General features: G+C 48.4%; 2 protein-coding genes across 17 annotated transcripts; one reads left to right on the forward strand and one right to left on the reverse strand.

The window, feature by feature from the left end:
- The first annotated feature begins 336 nt into the window (after positions 1–336).
- Positions 337–22,997, forward strand: LOC6503906 (MAP kinase-activating death domain protein). 16 transcript variants are annotated; one of them, XM_044716804.1, is made up of 24 exons: positions 339–699; positions 3,660–3,802; positions 3,869–4,278; positions 4,517–5,075; positions 5,137–5,498; positions 5,553–5,679; positions 7,327–7,359; positions 7,892–7,986; positions 8,051–9,167; positions 9,221–9,424; positions 9,654–9,704; positions 10,020–10,413; positions 10,475–10,860; positions 10,919–11,398; positions 11,782–11,898; positions 12,061–12,318; positions 12,376–12,615; positions 12,680–12,952; positions 13,015–13,182; positions 16,303–16,311; positions 19,446–19,518; positions 19,611–19,657; positions 20,289–20,509; positions 20,834–20,957. In XM_044716804.1, exons 2-23 carry the CDS (start codon positions 3,680–3,682, stop codon positions 20,463–20,465), a joined length of 5,703 nt encoding a protein of 1,900 aa, XP_044572739.1. In that variant the 5' UTR covers positions 339–699; positions 3,660–3,679; the 3' UTR covers positions 20,466–20,509; positions 20,834–20,957. The 16 variants fall into 16 exon arrangements, with proteins under 16 accessions (XP_044572737.1, XP_044572734.1, XP_032308512.1 ...); XM_044716799.1 differs by lacking the exon at positions 20,289–20,509 and having other exon boundaries at positions 338–699; positions 20,834–22,997; XM_032452621.2 differs by lacking the exon at positions 20,289–20,509 and having other exon boundaries at positions 338–699; positions 4,541–5,075; positions 20,834–22,997.
- Positions 5,799–6,604, reverse strand: LOC6503745 (tubulin-specific chaperone A). The gene has a single exon (XM_001963784.4). It carries the CDS (start codon positions 6,471–6,473, stop codon positions 6,024–6,026), a length of 450 nt encoding a protein of 149 aa, XP_001963820.1. The 5' UTR covers positions 6,474–6,604; the 3' UTR covers positions 5,799–6,023.
- Positions 22,998–23,118: the final 121 nt, after the last annotated feature.

Below are 23,118 nucleotides of genomic sequence, written 5' to 3' on the forward strand. Positions count from 1 at the left end.
TGGGTCTGGAAATGTGATGAGTTTCCCAGCAGAAATGAGTGTAAAAACATGATGATGATGTCCTTTTTCCAGAATTTTTAATGTATCATATCCTATAGGTAGGACCTGGAGATATATCATTTTATAACGAAATTGTACCGCCAGATCTCTAGCCAGATCCAGCTGTAAAAAGCTGGGGAGCCAGCACAGCAGGGCATGCGCAGTGGAGGACCCGCAGCAAGAATCCAACAAGTGCGGCATGGAACTGCCACTCGGCTCCCGTCGCCACCGTTCGGGGGATTTCCAGACCCCTGAGCAGAGGAATTTCATCATCCCCCCAGTCGGCCCATTGCAGTGCTGGGGTGGGTTTCTGGTTTCGGCTGTCGGCTGTTGGTAAGGGGCGTCCTTTGGCTTTGCTGGCCGCTGATACCGTTAGCAAATTCAGTCACACCACGGCCAGCGCGCAGTAAGCACCAGAGACCACGTCAAGGCGCAGCTGAAAGCCCGAGGAGAGAGAACCTGCAACACGAGAAAGCCAGGGGACGCGCAGGGGCGCCCAGAAACACAAAGTTACAGTTACTGTTGTTATTTTTTTGCTGTTTTTGTTGTTTTTTATTGCCAAGAATCGCACCCAGTGTCAGTGCTACGAGCTCGCCTCAAAAATGTAAAGTAAAGCCGAGAGCCAGAGTCCCAAAGCCTAGCAATAATTAGTGATCTTAGGTAAGTACTAGGCACTAGAGCTTAGCCATTGGATTGGACCGAATAAAGAAAGCGTTTATGAGTGTGTATAATAATGTGGCTTTGTGGTTGGAGTGTGTGTATGTGTGTGTGTGTGTGTTGTTTTTTGTGGTGAGTGTGTTTTTTTTCGGTTCGTACTTAACGATTTTTCCAGTGACCTTGTTGCGTACGCCAGAACGTACAAATTCGGTGTATATGTATATGCATCTGTGTGTGTATGTAGCCTGCTTAGCCTTGTCCTCCCCCTTTTATCCGCATTCCTCTTTCTCTACACAAGTGTGCGAGTGTTGTATTCCTGCGCATACAAGTACCGATGTCCATGTGTTGTGTGTGTCTGTGTGTGCTTTCTGGGGCCAAAATTTCCGTAGCATACTTTTCAGGGCAGAGCGAGCAGAGTCGGAATTTATGCGGGAGTTTTCGGAGGCCGAGCAGCCAAGGCATTTCACTTAGCATATTGCCAGTTCCCGCCAGGGTTTTTTTTTTCCTGCCCCAGCTTCGCATTCCATGCGCCACAGCTGGGGCCGCGATAATAGCCCCCCAAAAGCATGTACCCATAATTGGCTTGATTGGCGTTATCCAGAATAGATTTTACATCCAAATGGTGGAGTGTCTAAGGTTTCCCGCACTGCGGGTCCTTAATTATCCTTTCGTAATGGTGGTCGTACTGCCCCTTTTCGACCATTTCATAGGGAATAATTGTTGGAGCTCCCCCCGATGCTATCGGAGTAAGCCCTACTGTACTATGGGCCCGGGGAATGTTAATACCCCAATGATAAGGCCATCGAGCATCAGCAATTGTGGCCTGGCCTTGATGTGTGATAGGGTGTACTCACATACGTACATATGTCCTTCTGGTGATGTGGCTTCGGCTTGTTGTCATGCTTGGGCTGGGAATGCAACTGCCGAGCCCTTTATTGATTTAATGATACCACGTAGATAGCGCCGCATCTACATGCCGCCTTTCGAGCCCAGCCACGCCCCCTGCACCGGCACGTGCAGGACCCGAAAGAGAAGAGCAAGTCAGTCAGTCATTCACACCGGCTAGGGGGCGGGCGAATGGAAATTGCCGAGCAGAGGAGCAGGAACAGGAGCCAGGATAACTGGCGCAGTGACAGACAACCCAAAAGAAGAATGAGGGACTGAATGACGGGACTCCCACTTAAAGTTTCCTGAGTGGTGACAGGAGAGCTTCCTTCTTCCTTCTTTTTATTATTATTTTTGTTTCTGTTGTTGGGAGGAATCCTTGCTGGCGTCTTTCTTGTTTTTCCTGCAAGGTGCTTAATTCAGCGAAAAATTCCATAGCATACTTCTGAGCGGGGCCCAAGGCGCTTGCACAACGCTAAGCTTGTGTCCTGGCATCTGGGAGCATTTCGCATTTGCTCGCATTATCCTGGAATCTCCTTCGAGTGGCATTGTTATGGGATTTCATTGTGCAGCGGAAACAACAGCGCTACAAAGTGTATATATTTCCCATCCCAGTTTGTGAAACTTTAGAGAACGATGTGAGAATAATCCTTGTGTGTCCTCACTTAAAATTCCAGCGACATACTGGGCGAATTGCTTGCCAGAAGACTCACATGTGTCTTGGCGGAAGCTATAAACAGATATCCTTGCCCGACACTCGAAACCCCGCAATCAAAACTCAGGCCACGCGTCACATCTCGGTTTCCAATGGTTGGGATGGGGTGGGATGGCCTTAGATGGACTGGGATGGACTGGGATGGACTGGGATGGATGATTTCATAACAACGACGTTGACAATTTTTCGGTTAATGACAGTTTCGCCATCCTTCCCCCTCCAGTGTCTATTTATAGCTCCGATCAGCGCGGCAAGTGGCATTTGGACGCCTCTGACAGCCATCAGCCGGGCTGATGTCATTCCGCGGAGTCTGATGTCCGTGGGTGGCAGGACGTAGGGCATCCTCCCTTCTTCGCTGGCCAATTGACGGGCGAAGTAACTGCATCAGTAGCCTTGACATGATTCGCCCTGACATGGAGTGGGCGGCTGCTGGGTGTTTAGACGTTGGAGGTCCTGATGACCAAAGGAATGTGTGCGAACTGTTCTCCCTTGTCCTTGCACTCGAAAAAAAATAGTATATATTATATAAGCACCTTGAGAGGTTTATTTTCTACTTCAATTTGTGTTGCATGAACAATAGTTAAGCTCCTCCTGGCACTTTCCCCGACCGACGCTAAGAGGATTACAAAAATACACACTTAAGTCTTGCATTTGATAATCTTCCCCTTGATTGAAGCACTCCTGGCACTCCACTTTCTCCGAGTGCAAGCCAGGCAGTCAGGCAGCCAGGCAGTCGGGCACCCTGGATGCCAGGATGCTCGGGCTCAGTGATGGATGTGCTGGTGACGGTTGATGTGGACTTTAGTTCGTGCTTTTCTGTGTCCTTGGCGCTCTCGAGCTCCACGTGGCGAATTAGCTAGGGATTCGCATGCCATTCCATTTGACTTTGGCTGACGTCAATGGGGATTTGGAATTTGTGATTGGGCCACTTTAAAGTACTCCAGCTTTTGACATTCAATTTGCCCGAGGCTCTGTGCCGCGGAAAGGCAAAGTAAAGGTCATCCGCCAACAAAGAGGAGGCCACTGACTCGCCTTAACCCGAAAACGGCGTCCTGGGGGAGCTGTTGTGCTCCGACTCGATTAATTTGATTTTATGCAGGGATTCACGGGGGAGTGATCCGCTTAAATGGCCAGTTCCAGTGCCAGAGCAGAGGAGGCAGACTCGTAAATAATTTAGCTGCTGGGAAATTAGTTGCTGCAAGTTGGGCTTCTGACTAGAAAAGTTTGAATGAAAATTAAAACCTTGAGAGGCTCTAAGCTTTGTTCTACGTGATGCGCATCCTTGGGACGGAATAATCCTTGAACAAATAGTCCCACCCCCCACCATGTCACCACTTTCATGCTCTTACAACTATTCCCACAGCCGCAGAACCCAAGCGCAGGATGTCGGACCAGCAGAGAGCCTCCCTGTGTCCCCGCCTGGTGGATTACATGGCCATTGTGGGGGCCCACACGACGCCGCCCATGCCGAAGGGCCTCCAGGGCCTCAAGGCCCCTCCCGTGCAGGTGGGTCTCCTAGCTGCCAATCCCTAGGAGCTTTCAAGGACTCTCCCAAATTACCTCTCCTTGCAGGTGCCCGATCTACTGCGACGGTATCCGCCCTCCGATCATGCCGACTTCCCCCTGCCCCTGGACATGGTCTACTTCTGCCAGCCGGAGGGCTGCACCAGCGTAGGACCCCGGCGCACGGGATCCGCCATCCGGGACATGACCTCCTTCGTCTTCGCCCTGACGGACAAGGACTCGGGCAAGACGCGCTACGGCATCTGCGTGAACTTTTACAGGCCCATCGAGCGTCCCAGCTCCGCGGCTGGAGGGGCGGGAGTTGGGGGCGACCGGTCGGGCAACGGTGGCGGTCACGGAGGTGGCGGCGGAGCTGGAGGCGGTGGCGGCGGTGGCCGGGGCGGCAGGCGCTCCTCGGCCTTCAGACGCGAGTCCTGGCGGAAGAGCATGGAGCGCAGCTCGGACTCCGCTTTTAGCAGGCAAGTGTTTGTTTTAATTCAAGACTTGAGTTAATTCTTATTCATGATGGTCAATTTGATTCGATTTCTTGAAGAGAATAGACCTTAAATGTCGAGTTTCGTAGTGTCTTTAAATGCTTAAGGTAATGAAGTAGAGCTCCTTAAGAGAAAGAATCAAAATGACCAAAAAGTAGCATACAAAATCGACACAATTGGCCCAAATGCCCGTCTAACGCATTTCAAACCATTTCCATAATAGTTACGGCCTCTTAACTACTTCTAGCGACTACAGAAGTAACGTAGCGCCCAGCGATTCGGACCGTGAACTAACCTCGCGCCGCGACTCCGACCAGCAGCGGCTGCACCACCAGTCGCAGCACCACCACCAGGGCCACCACGGCCACCCCGGCCATCCGGGCCACCACCACGTGCCCAAGCTCGGCCTGATGGCCCCCTCGGCGGACTCGGAGTCGGGGGGCAGCCACTCGCCCTCGCCGCGCGCCTCGCGGAAGCGGACGAAGCTGCGCAACCAGTCGCTCACCTCGCTCTGCATCATCTCGCACCACCCGTTCTTCACCACCTTCCGGGAGTGCCTGTTCATCCTGAAGAAGCTGATCGATGCCTGCAACGAGTCCTCCTCCCCGAAGCGGGTGGGCGCCTCCCAGAAGATCAACAGGGACAATGTGTGGACGGTGCTGACGGGACATGCCAGCGAGGCCACGCCCTCGATTGTCCTGCACGATGTGCGGGAGATCGAGACCTGGATCCTGCGACTGCTCTCGACTCCGGTCCCAGTTCCAGGTTCCACCAGAGTAGAGGTAAGTCGGGATTGGAAGCCCTTTGAAAATATCACTCATACGCACTGTGGACATGTTCCAGGTCGAGGTACTATCCCCCACGGTGCACGAACCCTTGCTCTTCGCCCTGCCAGACCACACACGCTTCTCGCTGGTGGACTTTCCGCTCCACCTGCCCCTGGAGCTGCTCGGCGTGGAGACCTGCCTGAAGGTCTGGACCCTGATCATGCAGGAGAACAAGGTGCTGTTCCAGTCGCGCGACTACAACGCCCTGTCGATGTCGGTCATGGCCTTCGTCACCATGCTGTATCCCCTGGAGTACATGTTTCCGGTGATCCCGCTCCTGCCCACCTGCCTGAGCTGCGCGGAACAGTTGCTGCTGGCGCCCACTCCTTTCGTGATCGGAGTGCCGGCCTCCTTCCTGGTCTACAAGAAGAACTTCCGGTGGGTAGCTCTGCTAGAAAGTGAAGGCCCTCGGTTCTAACTCTTTTCTTGTAGCCTACCGGATGATATCTGGGTGGTGGACCTGGACTCCACCAAGCTGACGCCGCCAACTGGGGGCTATGAGGAGATACCACCGCTACCTGAGCCAGAGGGCACCATCCTGAAGAACCACCTGAAGCAGGTTAGTCCCTAATTACATTCGCTTCTGAGCTTTTTTTTGTACATAACCGTATGAGTCTATATTTTTGAAATATTCCGTTTTGGAAATTCAAGAGAAAGTTGGACAGAAAAATGGAAATCTTCCGACTAATTATGTTTTATTTGCGAGCGATGGGATAAAATACTGGACTAACTGGGGTTTGAATTTAAAATTTTTTTTGCACTTCTTCGTTTACATTAAAATTTGGGAATATTTTCTAGACGACTTCAACGCATGGTCTGTGTGAGTAAATGAAATGCAATCGTAGTGGGATGTCCTCGAGCTCCTTGAGATCTTTGAGGTCAATTGGGGACAGGGACAGCCACTCACATGGGATTGTCGAGGGTGGTCTGGCAGGTCTTGAGCAGCTCGTTGCAGGTATTGTAGAGATTCGCGTCCAACTGCTGCAGCTCCTGGTCCTGGTCGGCCTCGAGGAAGCGCTTCAGCTTGTCCACCTGGTTGCGCATCTTGAACACGATGCCCGGCAGCATGGCCTTTGCCTTCTTCACCACCTGCTCCTGCACCTGGAGGCGCCGCTCGTTGGCGCCCTCGCACCGGAATCGCTCCAGCCTCTGCTGTTCCAGGTCTCGCTCGTGGTCGTAGTGCTCCTTCTGCTGCAGCATGTGCTCAAGGAGGGCGCGATGAACGATCAACTGCTCGACACGAGGGTCCGTGAAGGTGGTGTCGGAGGGACGGCGCCGGAACCGCAGCCGGGCCCGGGTGCGGGTGTCGCTGGCCTGCACGGTCGACAGGAGGGCAATGTGGGGACTGTACATGGCTCTGACTAACTCCGGATTGGACTCGACTGAGCGTACAATTACGAAATGAATGCGACTCTGTCGGATTTCTATAAGATACTGGATCTCAGGCGGGGGGAACCTTCTCGGGTGGAAGTCTCTAGGAAATAAAAGTCGGGGCCTGCTTTCTCTTGAATTTCTCTTGAACTTCAAACATACATAAATAGGTGTACTTAGGCTAAGATTCAAATATTATTACTCTTCTCACTGAAACGCTTTTTCACATTTGTATATCTATATATGTAAATGTGTGTATCTATGATCGAATACAAAGGTCTCTGCTTTTGGGAGAGTACATATGCCTCCATAGATCATCAGATAGAAGCAGACTCCTTCGAGAGCGTCGATAATATATCGACCGCTAACGCTAACGTTATCGCTGTCATATGTAATCGCTATCGTTGCTCCACTCTCAACTTTGGGTGTGATTATTTTCAATGTACATTAATGATATCTATTCATATGGAGTACCGAGTACCGAGTACCGAGGTCCGACCGACATCGAGAGAGTCATACAACGATTTTGTATTGTTTTTTAATTTCGTAAGCCCCGAGCCCCAAACACTTGTACAACTCTATCTTCTCTCTCTTTTTCTTTACTTGTGTTATATGCCTCTCTTTCTGCCTATCGATGTGTCTCCATCTCTGTCTACCCACTCTAATGCTATACTTTTGACACTCATGCATTATCTGTTATATGATACTTGTTATACTCGATCACAACTTGAACTACAACAACAATCAACTACTACTACTACTACTACTCCTCCAACTACAACAACCACCGATACCAATCGATAACATTCGATAACAACGAAACTCGTTACGGCAGGCTATGCTACTGATGGATGAAGCTGGACTTGGTGTAAATATCGTTCGTTTGGTTTCTCGTTTATCGTTATATTTGAGTTGAAACCGTTTGTACATACGACATAGCCCATAATACTAACTCGTACTAACCTATATATCGAATATATCGAATATATCGAATTTGTGTAAATTATATCTAACATAGAACTAATCGCATGCATACAGTCACTCCGCATAGTCATAGATCCATTAATCAGTCGGAAATGGGATGTAGGAAGGGGAAGCCCCGGGTTTCCCTCCGATAACTTCTACCATTCTATCTCCCTCTCTTTCTGTTTCTGTATCTATCGTTCTCTCTGTCTTTAGTGTTCCGAGTTCCGTGTGCATGCCCTGTCTCTCTCTAATTCTTGATACTTTCCCTATCAGAGCTTCCATAGAGTATTTGAATCAAAAAACTAACCAATAACTGATGTTAAGATGTAGTCTAACCGACCCCGGAAACCCCTCGAGTCCTTGTCCCTGTCATTTAGATATGGCTAGTGTAGACCTTTCCTGCTTTGTCTAATCTATTGTCCTGGTCTCCACAGGCACTCACTTCGATGACGGCCACCAACCAGGCGGTGTCCTCCCAGCAGCTCCTGCCATCCGTGCGGGATAGTCTTCAGGAGCCGCCCTTGCTGGGGTAAGTATGGTTTGGGGAAAACTCCAGGAATAAAAGGGAATACTATGAGTTATAACCACTCCAGGGTCTCCCAAGTCCGGCTGCCACTGCAGACGCCTCCCCACTCGGCCCAGGCTAGCCAGAGGAACTCCGTGTCCGCCCAGGGCACCATCAGTTCTCGACAGCCCAGTCCGATGAATTCGCCGGCTCTGAATCCCTTCGTCTACGGAACGGATGTCGACTCCGTGGACGTAGCCACCCGAGTGGCCATGGTGCGGTTCTTCAACGCCCAGAACACACTGGCCAACTTTGCGGAGCACACGCGCACTCTGCGCCTCTATCCGCGTCCGGTGGTCGCCTTCCAGATCAACAGTTTCCTGCGGTCCAGGCCGAGGGCCTCCCAGTTCCTCAACCAGTTTGCCCGCACCCAGGCCGTGGAGTTCCTGGCGGAGTGGTCTCTGACCCCCACCAACGTGGCCTTCCTGCGGGTCCAAACCGGAGTGATGGACCCCATGCAGGTGGGTGACAAGCCCAAGTGGTTCGCCCACGCCCTGACCCCCATCCGGTTCTCGGTGTGGGACGACGGCAGCTCCCTCAACGGAGCTCTCCGCTCCCTGAAACAGCTAGAGTGCCAGCCCACGGATGAGAGTGGCTCCGACTCAGAGGGGGCGGACAGCAGCAGCTCCTCGTACAGCTCCCTGAGCGACTTCGTGTCGGAGATGGCCTCTTCGGACCTCTCACCCAGCCTCCACGACGTCTTCGGCTCCTACAACCGGCCGCACGTGGTGCCCCAAACCCTTTCCTCCAACCTGGATCCCGCCCTCGTTTACCATCCGCCCAGCAAGCTGCAGTACCCCGAAGGCATTCAGGACGCCGCGGCTAGCAAAAAAGAGGAGGAGGAGGAGGACGAACGGGCCGACTCACCAGTCTCCTCCTCGTCCAGTCGCTCGGACCTCAGCTCGCCCAGTTTCAATCGGGACTCGGAGTTCGACTTTCAGCCGAAGGGCAGCGCCCAGGCGGGAGTTCCTGGCCCGGGAGCCGGCGGAGGAGCTGGCTTCGAACTGGCCACACGGCTGGAGGCCACCATCAAGTTGGCCAGCGTGGAACAAGAGGCGGAGCCGGATACCAGAAGCTCCAAGGTGCCGCCGGGCAAGCTTCAGCGGCATCCCAGCGATTCGGAGCGACACGAAAAGAAGCTTCCGGTAAGAGGAGGAAAAATGCCTCAATGTATGTCCTAATCCCTTTGCTTACGTAGCCACCACTTACTCCGCCGATCAAGCAGCCGGGTGTCAGCAACATCCTGGCCAGGACGGGCAGCTCCGGATCCAGTTCCAGCAGTCCGGGTCGCCAGAGCTCACAGAGTTCGCTCTTCGAGAACTTTGCCTCCCACGCCAAGGAGCTGGTGAGAGAGACGACGCGCCAGAGCAGTCAGGAGGGTCTCCTGGCGCACGTGGACAAGGTGGGTCTTGGGTTCCGGGCTGTTCCGGATGACCCGGAGCCTGAACCGATTATGGGTATTGATGTGCCGATGTTGTGATCTGTTTTCCTTTCTTTCGTGACTTAATATTCATTTGTTTTCTTTTCCATTTGTGCCATGTGCCTTTTTGGTTTCCGTTTTGCTGATTGTTGGTTGATTGACACTAATATGAATGTACCGTACTGTACTGTACTGATACTTGATACTGTAGCATGCGCAGGACGAAGATCTTGACGACAAAATGCGTCATACCTTCGAAAAGGTTGGTACTCCCGCCGCACTTACTCCACCCCACCCATTCCCCACATTCCAAACACACATTCCCACTCGTAGCTCACATTCCATGACATTCCATGAATTCGAAGTCCTTACACGCCACATCCCCTCCTGCCTGGAGGTGCCTCAGCCCCATCCTCATCCTGGCCGTAACCTTCCACCAATCTCGTCATGGGACTCGTAGTACCTTATAGTTGGGTTTTTGGGGAACTGGTAGCTTTGCTTTATTCATGTGTAGAATTCAGTTGCCTCGAAGGAATGTGTCGACTTCCTCTAATCCTCTTCTGATTCGTCTCCACAGTTCACGCTCCACGCCAAAAAGGCAGCCGGCGAGGCCTCCAAGCAGGCCCTGGAGGTGTCCAAACAGGCAGCAGGGGTGAGCAAGAACACCCTGGAGGATCTCACCTACGTGGGAAAGTCCACCCTGGGCGATCTGACGAAGACGGCCAAGGAGGCGGCTACCAAGAAGGGCATCATCAAAATCGAGGATCACCATGGAGGGCCACCGTCTTCGCCGGTACCGGGGGGATCTGTGCCTCCGTTGAAGGCTCCTCCCGGATCCCAGCTGGCGACTCAGAAGCAGGTCCAGCAGAGCGGCGGCACCGGAGGCAACAACTTCTTCTCCTCCATAGGCAGTGACTTCAATGGGCTGGCCTCCTCCACCTCCACCATGTTCTCCGGGATGTTTGGCAAAAGTAGGTCTTGAATGGAACTTCTGAAGGCACAGACTATATATTTCCTATGAAAATCCGACAGAGAACCAGCAGAAGCAGGCTGCAGTGCCTCACAAAGCACCAGTGCCCTCCGCAAAGGCTAAGACCGGAGGTCTTAACTTTGATCCCTTCCCGGGCAGGAAGGGTTTGGTCGAGCGCACACCGCTGATCAAGCACTCGGGTCCGCGACAGACCCAGGAGGAGCTGACTCGGCAACAGAACCAGGAGCGCTCGCACAGCAACGCAGAGAACCAGGCTTTCCTGAAGGACGTCACTAACCAGGTCCTGGCCGGTGAGGGGGTGGGCTGGCTGAAGCTGAACCGCTTCAAAAAACTGATGGAGGACGAGTCCTACCGCACCCTGGTGCTCAGCAAGCTCAACAAGACACTGGACAAGAAGATAGCGCCCGACGACCACATCGATGACGTGGTTAGTACCTTGCCTTGAGAGTCCTCATCCATAAATACTAATCGGGGACCCTTTTCAGTGCGTCACCAAGCCCATTTGGAAGGGAATGCTCAAGTGCGTCCAGGCCATAGCCGCTGGGTTGGACGTCACCTTCGGGAACTACGGCTTGGGCGGTATGGCATCCGTGTTCCAGCTGATGGAGGTAGCCCACACCCACTACTGGAGCAAGGAGATCAACGACGGCAGCGACATGTCCTCCAGTCTTCTCTCCAGCCACGCGGCAAGTCCCATGGGCAGTCGGGAGAACCTACGCTCCCCTAGCTCTCCCAACGGCTCCCATTCCGGGCTGGGGAGCGAGTGGGCTTCGCCCCAGGAGTCGCGCAAGAGCTCCACCCAGCTGCCGCCCTCAGGAGCTGGTGCTGGAGGCACTCCGGCCGCCAACCGGCGCTTGTCCTCGGCGGACAGCCAGGACGGCCAGTCCACGACGGAGATGTTCAAGGATATGCTGTCGCAGAAGAGAAGTGCCTTGAAGAACATGCTCACCTCCTTCGACTCGGATGTAAGTTTTCCCTGCTTTGGGCTCCCCCCATTGGGGTCACCAGTAGCTCCTTAGTCCTTGTCCACGCCCATCCATCATGCCAGTTGTGTAAATCGTATCGTATCGTACTGTATATCCGTATGTGTAGCAACCGCTTTATCGCATCTCAGTAAATAGCTATCGACTAGATATAACCAGTATTTATCAATATATAGCATAAATATATATCTGGAGAACCACAACCGCAATCGTAACCGTTATCGTTATCGTTATCGTAACGTAATAGTATTTCGTAAGCGTAATCGTAACCGTTACCGTATCCCTGTCCCGATTCCATCTGTTTCGATCCGATCCGTAATCCGTACTGTTTTTTACAATCGTGTGTGTGTTTTTGGGATCCCTAGGCAGCCGGATCTACGGGCGCGCTCTCCGTGGTCAGCGATCTCCTCCCGACCGGCAGTCTGGGCGTCCGCTTGCCCTCCAGCTGCCGGTCCACCGTCTCGGACACCGAGTACGAAAATGTAAGTACCTCGCAGGCAGGATAAAGCTCTGGTAGACCTCCAAGAATTAGCCCCAAAATTCAGAAATGGTCCCCCACAATTTGCCCTCAAAAAAATTCTACCCCATCGTATGTCTCAGACCCCGTAAATAGAATCCTGCCTTACCAAGAACTGACTTTCCAGACAACCACGTCAAAGGACTCAAAGAAGAGTACCGGAAACCTGTGGTCAGGCAAGTCAACACTGAGCGCCGGCTTCCGGTATACGGGCGGACACCTGATCAACACCTCGTCTTCGCCTTCTCCGGACAGTCCCCGGGTGTACCTGTTCGAGGGGCTACTGGGCAAGGACCGCCTGAATCTGTGGAACCAGATGCAGTTCTGGGAGGACGCTTTCTTGGATGCAGTTAGCCAGGAACGTGACATGATTGGAATGGACCAGGTGAGTCGTGCATCTGAGATCGTTGGGCTTTCAGAAAACTCACATTATCCTTCCTAGGGCCCAATTGAGATGATGGAACGGTACAAGTCCCTGAGCGAATCGGAACGCAAGAGGCTGGAGCACGACGAGGATCGCCTGCTCTCGACCATGCTGTACAACCTGACGGCCATCCTGGTGATGCTGAACGTCAGCAAGGACGAGATCCGGCGCAAGATCCGCCGACTGCTGGGCAAGAGCCACATAGGCCTGGTGTACTCGCAGGAGGTGCACAATGTGGTCGATCAAATCAACAATTTGGTGAGTAATCCTCGGCCATCCTGTCAAGAGGATTTCACGTAGAGTCACACTCTCCCCTTTCCAGAATGGCAACGACATTGACCTGAAGCCACTGGGCTCGCGGCTCCTTCACCGCCAGAGCTTCACCGTCCACCAGGGCACGGACGTGAACGGACCGCTCCGGTTCATGGAAGTGCGGGACGACGGCCTGGTGCTCCGCTCGGTGGACGGTACCATTGTGGAGCGCTGGTGGTACGAGCGGCTGGTCAACATGACGTACTCTCCGAAGACCAAGCTGCTCTGCCTGTGGCGCCGCAATGGGGGTCAGACCCAGTTGCACAAGTACTACACAAGGAAGGTATGAGACTCCCCAGCAGGACCGGGTATTAATCGTAAACCTCATATGTGTTTCATTTTCAGTGCAAAGAGCTTTACAATTGCATAAAGGAGGCAATGGAGCGCGGTGGCACGCCCACCAATGTCCCCGAGCTGGGCGGCGAGTTTCCCGTCCAGGACATGAACACGGGCGAGGGCGGCCTGCTGCAGGTGTGCCTCGAGGGTGTCGGTTTGTTGTTCTCCAACAGCAAGGTGAGTCCTTTCCAGATCTCTCTGTCGCTCCTACTCTCTCGCTCTATCTCTCTTTCTCTCTAAGTCGATCGAAGATCCCTCACCAACACTTGGCACACACACACACATACACTCACACTCACACTCACACACAGACACCTACAAACATGAACACGCGTATCATACTAGTATATGTATATGTAATTTTTTCCTTACCAAAATATATATGAAAGTCATCAATCACCTCCAAAATCGAATCCCCCAAACCAAATCCATAATCTATTGAGTACAGACACACTTTATAGACCCAAGATCGATTACTGTATCCTAGAATACCCCCCAGATATCACCCCCAGAGTTGGTGTTGCCACAATAGATGCCCTCCCGAAACAGACACTCGCCTGTGATTGGGATGGTTGTCTCGAACAAATCGAAAGACTAGTCTTAATTAGCAGTTAGGATGTGTATTTTCTTTGCTTTTGTACAAATCCCGAGACGAGGGATATACCCGAACATATCCCATCGATACATACCCTTCCCACTCTGTGTTAACTCAGCGATTTCTTTTCCTTTCGTTTCATTTCCTCTTCCGTTCCATTCCGTTCCGTTTTGGTCTTTTTTTCGAACTTATCGCTTTGGTTGAACCTATCGATTTCTGATAATTTCCTTGTTGTGTGTGTGTATCGACTGCATCAAGATCAAGGACCCTCTCAATATACATACATCTATATGTATAGGCATACATATACATACGTACTATATAAACCCGATATTATGTTTGGTTTTCAGTTCATGCTTTTCCGATATGTCTAACTTATGTAATCGTTATGCGAATGAACCACAGTCACAGATCTCTAGGACAGAAGTAGGCCCGTCGAACCAGTGTCTATTTATTCAAAAAACCAAATCTATAACCGAGTCTGGCTCAAAAAAAAAATATATATATATGATATATGATGACGTATTTGCTTTCCAGGCCGAAAATGTCTCGATCTCAACCGTTTCCTTTCGAGAGTTTCTTTTTGTGTTTTGGCCCCCAGAACCGGAACCCCAATCCGTATCCGTATCCGAAATCCGTAATCCCATCCAATTACGTATTATCTCTCTATCTCTCTCTCTCTATCACACACTATCTCTCTCTCTGTCTGTCTCGCTCTTTCTATTTGTTTTTTGTTCCGTTTATTGGCTTTGGTTTTGGCATTTTTTTTACTCGCCTTCTTAAATATCTAGTTATATTATTCGTAAGACATCATACAATCCACAAATCGAATCAAAAATAAAAAATGAAAATAATCAAAACCGAATCTATTATCTTATCCAATCTCTAATCGATCAAGTGAAAGTATATATGAAAAAAATCAAAAATATATATATTATATATGCAGAAAACTCCATCTATATCATTCCCATATATTGTGCTAGTGAATGTACTGAATGCTGTATTCATTATACTCTCTATTTTATTTATTATCTAATCGATTCAATGATAACATCAAATCAAAATAGCAAAAGAACAAAACAAAAAATAAGAAATCGCATTTCTCCTTTTCATTCTTTTCGATTACGATTGACATTCTTACGATCCTTACTTATCGTTTGGTTACTTACACTCACCGTTTGATATTTGTTGATATTGTCATCCTACTCTCATCATATTTGTCTTGATTACCTTTATTGATTATTTCGATTACCGATTACTGATTAAAGATTTTTATCGATAGAACAAGCAATCAAACTTTGTATGTACTCCCAAGAAACAAAACACCCCCTCATACCCCCATGAATTTAGGTATAACTTAATATTAGGTAGCCAAAATACGTCCCTGCTCCCTGTACATATATCGACTATAGACCATCTGGGTATCGATCACGCGGATAATCCGGTTTTGGGGGAATACCAATCCGATAACTTGTTAAGTTCTTATCGCTTATCTCTTTCTCGTTTTATCCTTAAATCCCCTGAAGCCCATCCCTCCCAACCGAATAATTTATGTGTTAATGTGAAAAATGAAAAGAAAATGACATTGAAATGTTTAAGAATAATAAGTTCAAGATGAAAGTATTCTAAGCTGGTAACTTTTGAGATGGTCCTTGTGATAATTCCTCCAAAGTTCTGATTTATGTTGAGTTTTGCTTATTCGTTTTTTCTCTTTTTTATAAAATATGGATAGATATATAGAGTGAATATATATGCTTCCGACTTTCTTCTTTCTCTAACTTTTTCCCGGTGAATGAGACTTTCGTGAGCCCAGAAACTTCTTCTGTCTTACGTCATTCCGAGTCCCATTGTAATTTAGTTTCCGTTCATTCCTTTTCTGTAGCGTTTATTTATTCAATTTTTATTGCAATTCAATTTCTTTAAATTCTTCAATTTCTTTAAAGTATGGTAACAGAAAACAAGTACAAACCACAAAACGTAATTTAAGTTATCGTTGCCTTGTCCTACCCATGACATCTCTATATTGTTACCGATTATCGATTATCGATTATCGATTGCCGATTGCCGATTGCCGATTACCGAATATAAAGGCGAAACCAAACGTTGATCTAAAAAATAAATCCCCTAAAATGTCCCCTCGTCTAAGCAAACGACTCTAACATAACAACAACAACAACAACAAGCACATTTCATATCGTTTCTATTTAGTAGATACTACCAAACAAAAAAATAATCAATTAAATTCCAAAAACAAAAAATTCGCCAGTAAATTAGACCCAGAAATCAAACAGAGAAAAATCCCTGAAAATAAAACTAACAAGCAACTAAAATATACGATCGAAAAGTTTTTAAAACAAAGTCTTATCAAATTTCCTTTTTATAATTTTCTTTGTTGTTTGTTTAATGTTCTCTGTCGAACGCGGAACGCTGCACCGCTGCTCGCTCTCCCTCCTTTGTGGATACGAATCAAAAATTGACCAAAAAATCAAAAACTATATATGTATTACATACAAACGAACAAAAATCAACCAAAATTACGTTCCGTCTCGAACCGAAACCGAACTGATCCGAAACGAATTGCATTATTCCAATGATTGGTCTACTTCTCAAACGATACGAAAACGCAAAAACCGAAAAAATAACTAACAAATATCTATGTAAAAAATAAATACGATCTGAAAATGTCTGAAAATACGATAAAGGATTTCGAGGTATTGAAATGAACAAATTTCTTGTTATATTTGAATTTAAATTTATAAGCAACTATTGTTCTTTTAACGCCCTGTCACCCACCCAGTCACTGCCATCCCATCCACCGAATCCCTCACTAGTAACCCCAGACCACCCAACCACCCAACCACCCAGAACCCACCCCACCCCTCACAACAATAAAAAATTAAATAATAATAATAGAATATATATTTTAGTTTGCGTTGCTCTTGAGTTTTAAATTAACACTTGATTTATCCTTCTCTTTCACCAACCAAAAAATAAAAAAAAAAAGGTAAAAACAAAAAGTATACAAAATCTCTGATATGGCATTGATCAGTTGATGACAAAAACCAAGTAGTGATATTGAATTTAAGCATTAAGCCGAAAATAATAAATATACCATAATGTATATTATTTACCTAAATATATCTTTTGTGTTACCATCTCTTTTGACTCTCTATCTCTCTAACCCAACTGAGATTTTCTTTTTTGAACTGTTGGTTGATTGATTGATTGATTAATTGATTGGTTGATTGGTTGGTTGGTTAGTTGGTTTCTTTGTTGAATTGAATTGAATTGAAACTGAATTGAAGCCGTACACTTTGTATACCTTACTGCAGATTACCAATTACCAACTACTGATTACTGATTACCGATTACCGATTACCTGTTATTGATTACTGATTAGCAGATTACCATTATCATTTCCGCTCACAGTTGTCTCTTCACTTTTTATTTAGTTTGTTATTCACCCCTTCACCAGCGATTACTGTTACTGTTCATTTTTGGTGTTAGCCAGATCACACTGTAGCCCACACTGTTACACTCACACCCGAGCCTGGCCACACTGAGGTGCGGAAATGACAAGCCTGGTCACACTGTGGGCCCAAAAACCCCCAGCATCGAGCCCCGGAGCATGCCAAACACAGTCAGTCCGATACGCTACCCATCCAGGCACTTAGCTCAAAGAATCCCCCTCTAATCCTAGAGGACTTTGCATATACACATGGTTGTGCTGTTCCATTCCCTCAGTTTCTGTTCCATTCTGTTCTGTTTCATATTTTTTGTTAGCTGGCGCCCGAGGTAGTTGGGCTTCTACCCCCGGAGGGAGTCCTCGAGACTTATAATAAACAGACAAGAGCCTAGGACCTAGTCAACTTTTATGTTTTGTTTTTTTGCGCTTAGTACTTTGCCGCAGAGTGTGCCAGACGACAATGTACCGAGTTATGTACCAACCATAGACAATACAAAGTTTCCTTAGTGTTGATTTTGCCTTTCAGTTTGCTTGTGTAGCGTTACTTGTATGACAAAGATTGCCCACCAATAGTAGTTGTAGTTTACCAACTAAGAAATAAATGAAAACCAATACCATAAATAAATACCAACAAATCTTAAACGAAGCCTAACTCTTAGAGAAAACGAACCCTAGAAACCTTTAAACCTAAACTGACAAACCTAATATAAAAACCACAAATACTAAACTTGATTTCAGACTCTGATGCTTTGCCTTGAACAACGTATCTATAAGATGTATCTGAATCTGTCCAGGCAGACTTCTTTCTCATTCTCTCTGTCTCTCTTGCTGTCTATGTGTTTCACTATCTCTATTGTTTCGTTTCCAGTTTTGTTCCATCTCTATAATATCGAAATCGCGCTTGAAGTAATCGACGCCCGAATGTCGCTCTCATTCGATTATTTCCATTAGTTTAAATGGTAGAGCCACATGTTGCATGCCGTTACATGTGAAGCCCCATGCCTGACCCTCTTCATCACTTCCATCCAGTCATCCTCCCATCAACCAGTCCTTCCCAAACTAATACAACACTAAACTAGTCCAGTTCCCAATGGGATTTTAAGGGCAATTGTCCCCAGGGATGGATCCTGGGGTATCCTGTGCAGTCTTCTCGACTCATCGTCCTCCAAACTGACTTGCTAGATGCCTTGGAACGAAACATACGTTTGGTTGTCCTACTTTAGTTTACGTGTTTCCATTTACGATTTACGATTTACGATTTACGATTTTTTTTTCTCTCTAGAGCAACTATGAAATGAACACACACACCCAGACACCACTGTACACTGTAGCTTAATTTACAACTAGTTGTTTTGCGTTTTGTATTAGTGCGAATTGGGGTTGCTCAGGTGAACAACTCTCGTTAATATGTACTACCATATATATAATATGCATAGAGCCAACGCCTTCGTATCCAAATCCAAGCTACTTAGTATACGACCATCTCACAAGTGCTAATTAGAATCCCCGATCCCTCGAACAAAAATTACTAAATAATTCCATAGTCAAACCAAGCATACATATTGCTAATATATATGCCCTAATATAACTTAAATATGGAACCAAAAACTAAAAAAAACAAAAGATTTTTGGAACAAGATCAAGTTAACCAAACTTTTTTTTGATTTTGCTGCATTCTCTCTCTGTTCTCTATCGGTTTTTATGTTTCCCTGAGTTCCGTTTTGTTTCCTTTACCATTCATTTGATGTCCTTTTGGGTTCGACTTGGTTCCATTCGATCCTTGCGCACTGATAACCGCCAAATGGCCCGAATCCGGGCCGTGTACATATGTGAATGTCGTTGACTGTACTTTTCACCCAACCGCTTACGTAGCTTTAGAATTTGCCTGCCTGCCTTTGTTTTGATTCCATTTCGTTCCGTTGGGTTGCCTTGCATGCTGATTTCTGATTTCTAGTTGTATACACCTGAAAATGTCATTAAATAACTGATTGAACGAATATCCCCCTAAGATATGCCTCCCCCATTATTATTTGTCATGTTTACTGTCTCTCTCTAACGCTATCGAGCTATCTCTTTCTCTCTATTCCCCCGTAACCCCCTCCTCAGTTGAACAAAAAGTTGTTTTGGTGTGAAAGCTTTTTGATTTAAGCCGCCTTGTGCCTTATGATTTGCTTTCCGTTCCGTTTCCGTTTCGGTTGCGTTACCTTTCGTACCTTCCGTTCCGTTCCGTATCCCTTTCGTTACGTTACGTTTCGTTTCGTTCCGTTCCACTCTTGCGTTCTGTTCCGTGACGGAGTCATGAACCCAAAAGCAATAAAAAAAACTGCCAGCCAGTCGCAGTGAAGCTAAACTGACTCTGTTTTCCGCCCGTAATTTCAGTTCTTCGTTCGGCTGGACCACATCCGCAAGTGCTTCACCCAGAAGGGCGGTATCTTTGTGCTGGAGGAGTACAGTAAGTACTGTATATGTGAAAACAGCATCCTACGGATTTCCTGCCTCGATTCACAACTAACTCTATGGTTTATTTCCCTCCGCTCTTCCCAGATCCCAAAACGCGCAATCTCATCCAAAGGAAGTACCAGTCTAGCATGGTAAGTACTGCGATCTCACCACCCCAGCTCACCACAGCTCGCCACCACAGCCATGGTCACACCACCACCACCACTTGCACTGTTTCCACCACTACGGGACTGTACATAAACATGCTTAGGCCTATCGTGACTTGCAGATTTGTGTACAATACAGAATACAGATCCAAGAGCTCCCAGCATATTCGCTTATATCTATCAAGAATATATAATACATACTGGCCAGGAGCATTCACACTTTGTATTTTTGGCACTTTGCACCTGAAACGACACCTTTGTACATTGTATATACAGATACTATATATTGAGATAATCTCTTTGATTTTCCGTTTTTCTTTTTCATTTTTCGGTTCCCTCCGTTTCCGTTCTTTGCATTCGTTTTCTGTGAATATATTTCTATGTCAAACAACGACAACAACAACAACAACAACAACAATGCCTGCAACAACCACCAAAAACACACCACACCAACACACCACCAACACCACCTCATCAAATCAACATCGCAAATCATCTCGCAAACCGAAAAACACTGAAAAAAACAACTGAAAACTGATCAAAACTGAAACCCAACGAAATTATCGAATCTTGTAATTGAAAAAAAACCAAAATGTATGCCTAATTGAAACCCAAGGCGGCGGAGATCGTACTGAGCTTCCACCGGGTCACATCCGTGCAGTTCGCCTACATCTGCCACCTGAACGAGGCCAGCCAGCGAGGCGTAGTCGGCGCCGGAAAGCGGGGCTCCGCCCGGGAGACGACGGAAGTGGAGCAGCGTCCTCCACCAGTGCAGCCACCAGGGAGTGCCTGAAGCGGGTGCCTAATGCCAAATTTGAATCAAGTCTATGTGCCTATGTAAATAAAATCCAAGAATCCTCTTTATGTATCTACTATGTCTGTAAAACAGCGACACTGCAACCACAATCGACACATCCAACATTGAACAGAAGCCTTTTTATTTTTGGTTGAATTTTCAGTTGATTTCGGTTCAGTTCGTTTTCAATGTTTGCAAGAAGCATGCTTTCCGTGGCCTGTTTGTGCTTTGTTGTGTTCGTCCAAGCACCTCCCCGAACCACACCCACACACAGCTCATCAACCAACAAACAAAACAAAAGAAAACAAACAGAACGAATCCCTTTGGAAGCCCACGCGCTTTAAAATCACGTATACGCTCCGCAGTCCGATCAGATTTGCTACTCGGTGCTGTGCGTCTTCTCCTACGTGGCGGCTGGCCAGGACCAGAAGAAGAACCCGGTGGTCATAACGCCCCAGATCCAGGACATCCACGCCCAGCAGAAGCAGAAGCATCAGCAGCAGCAGCAGAAGCAGCAGCCCCATCCCTCGCCGCAATCTCATCCAGGACCTTCAGCCGCGTCTACCCCGCCCCCTGTCCAAGCCAAACCCAAGGCCCAAGGAGGTACCGGAGGCAACATCTCCATACGGCATACTGTGCCCATGCAGAAGCCCACCATCACCATGTCCACGGTGCAGCCGCAGGCCAGGATGCCCCTGCAAACAGTAGCTCCTCCCCCTGTGGCCGCCGCTGCGCCACCGCCGCCCGGAAAGCTGCCCCAGCTGCCGCCGCGAGTGCCCTCCCAACCATCGACCGAGAGCCTGGCCTCCATCAGCTCGCCGCCGCCCAAGCTCCGGACCGGACCCCCGCCAGCCATCCCACCCCGCACCGGAGCCATCGCCCGAAGCGGATCGGTGCCGGCAGCCTCCCGGGCCTTCGTCCGCCAGGCTTCCGCCAACTCGACGCCGCCGCAGTACACACCACAGCCGCCGCCGCCCTTCGTCATACCCAAGCGGCACGGAGGCGGCCTGGCCCGAGCCTCCACCTTGTCGGCGGCTCCGGCCTCCGCCTCCTCCGGCTCCCCCTTCGGGCACGCCCATCCGCAGGCGCAGCAGCGCGCCAGCCATGGCAGCGTCGCTGCCTCTGTGCTCCAGTCCATGCCGGAGACGGAGCCCGGCTACGGATCTGGATCCGGCTCCGGTTCGAGTTCAGGCTCCGGCTCGGCCTCGGGCTCCATTGCCAGCGCCTCCCCGCTGGCCCACCGCAAGCACTGACGAAGGAGTTCGTTCTTCAAGTTCGGAGGGGGTGCCGCCGCAGCCCCAGCCCCAGCGGGGGGCGGGGGTGGCGGACACATGGGGGAGGAGCCGCACCCCCATCCCCACCCCCGTCGCGAGGTGTGCCGCACCATTTGCATCCCGTGGCTGTGATCGAAGAGGTCGCAGCCGCCGCAGGAGCCGTTCAGTTCGCGTTAACTTAGCTAGAAAAAGGCCAAACAGAAAGGACCTCCAGGATATCCTTGCAGTGGCTTAAATACAGTATATTTGTTGTTGAGAAGTGTAGGTTTTAGTTAATAACAATATTTTATTCGAGGGGTAGACGAGTGTTCTTGTTGAGAGTTTTAAGAGTATATGTAGAGTTTCCAGAGCCTCCCTTTCGCTGCAAGGAGTCCGGAGGTCCTGTGGCGCATTGTTTCCATATGCCAGTTATGCTATATATATATACAGTAATGAACTATATTCGATTCTAGCCAAATCATATCATTAGCCGCATTAGCCGCTTCAGTCAGCTACTAAGCCCCATAGACGAATTGTTTCCTGCTAAGCTTTAAGGCAGATGGCGCCACTGAGAACCACTTACTCGCTTTACCTACCTATCTATAGATCATAGTAGACACGGGGACTCGACTTTGGGATCGGGGCATATTGTACATATGCCCAGCAGGGCACAAACCACAAACAGAAATTGAAGGCAATCTAGTTAGGGATAAAGTATCTACACCAGGTAGACCCAACACCCACATCTTCGCTGTGTCTGTGTATCTACGATCAGAAATCTAAACTTAAATATAAATAAAATTATATATATATATATTTGTGGTAAAGGAATTTAACTAGTTCTACAATCTAAACCAATCCAAACAGAAGAAGGGAAGAGGAGGTGGAAGCTTAAGGTATTAGGCCCAAGGTCCTTGGGAGTAAGCGAGTTACACTTTTAAGGAATTGTCAGGGAACACTAAGGACGAGGGGACTCCAAGGAGAGCAATACGCATGTCTGTCATATACAATACAAGATATATACTATACAATATACTATATAATATACATACCGAGTAATAACTATTTTTGTTTGCTGGTTCTGGATGTTGACAAAAACATTGTAAGATTGTAAGGATAATCCAACAACAATAGTGACTCTCCTGCGAGCACCCATAAAAATATAATATACATATATATGGTACTTGACCTAATCGTGTATATACCAACTATATGATCGGTTGATTGTATTTTTCAAAGTTCAAACAGAAATAATAAACAAAACAAAGAAAGTGTGCTCTTTCCGTGTAATCTTTACTTCCCAGTCCCGGGGGGTCCAAGGTCGGAGTGGGGGTCCACCACCCCGCACTACATGGCGCTGATAGCCCCTGGCACAATTTGCGACAGACCTCCGGCGG

The sequence above is a fragment of the Drosophila ananassae genome, chromosome XL (assembly GCF_017639315.1).
Source record: "Drosophila ananassae strain 14024-0371.13 chromosome XL, ASM1763931v2, whole genome shotgun sequence".
Taxonomy (NCBI): Eukaryota; Metazoa; Arthropoda; class Insecta; order Diptera; family Drosophilidae; genus Drosophila; species Drosophila ananassae.

Coding starts and splice junctions, on each gene's coding strand:
- LOC6503745 (XM_001963784.4), bottom strand. CDS start 6,473: ATGTACAGTCCCCACATTGCCCTCCTGTCGACCGTGCAGGCCAGCGAC.
- LOC6503906 (XM_044716799.1), top strand. CDS start 3,680: ATGTCGGACCAGCAGAGAGCCTCCCTGTGTCCCCGCCTGGTGGATTAC. Junction 9,705..10,019: donor TGCGTCATACCTTCGAAAAG/GTTGGTACTCCC, acceptor TCGTCTCCACAG/TTCACGCTCCACGCCAAAAA. Junction 19,519..19,610: donor CTTTGTGCTGGAGGAGTACA/GTAAGTACTGTA, acceptor CGCTCTTCCCAG/ATCCCAAAACGCGCAATCTC.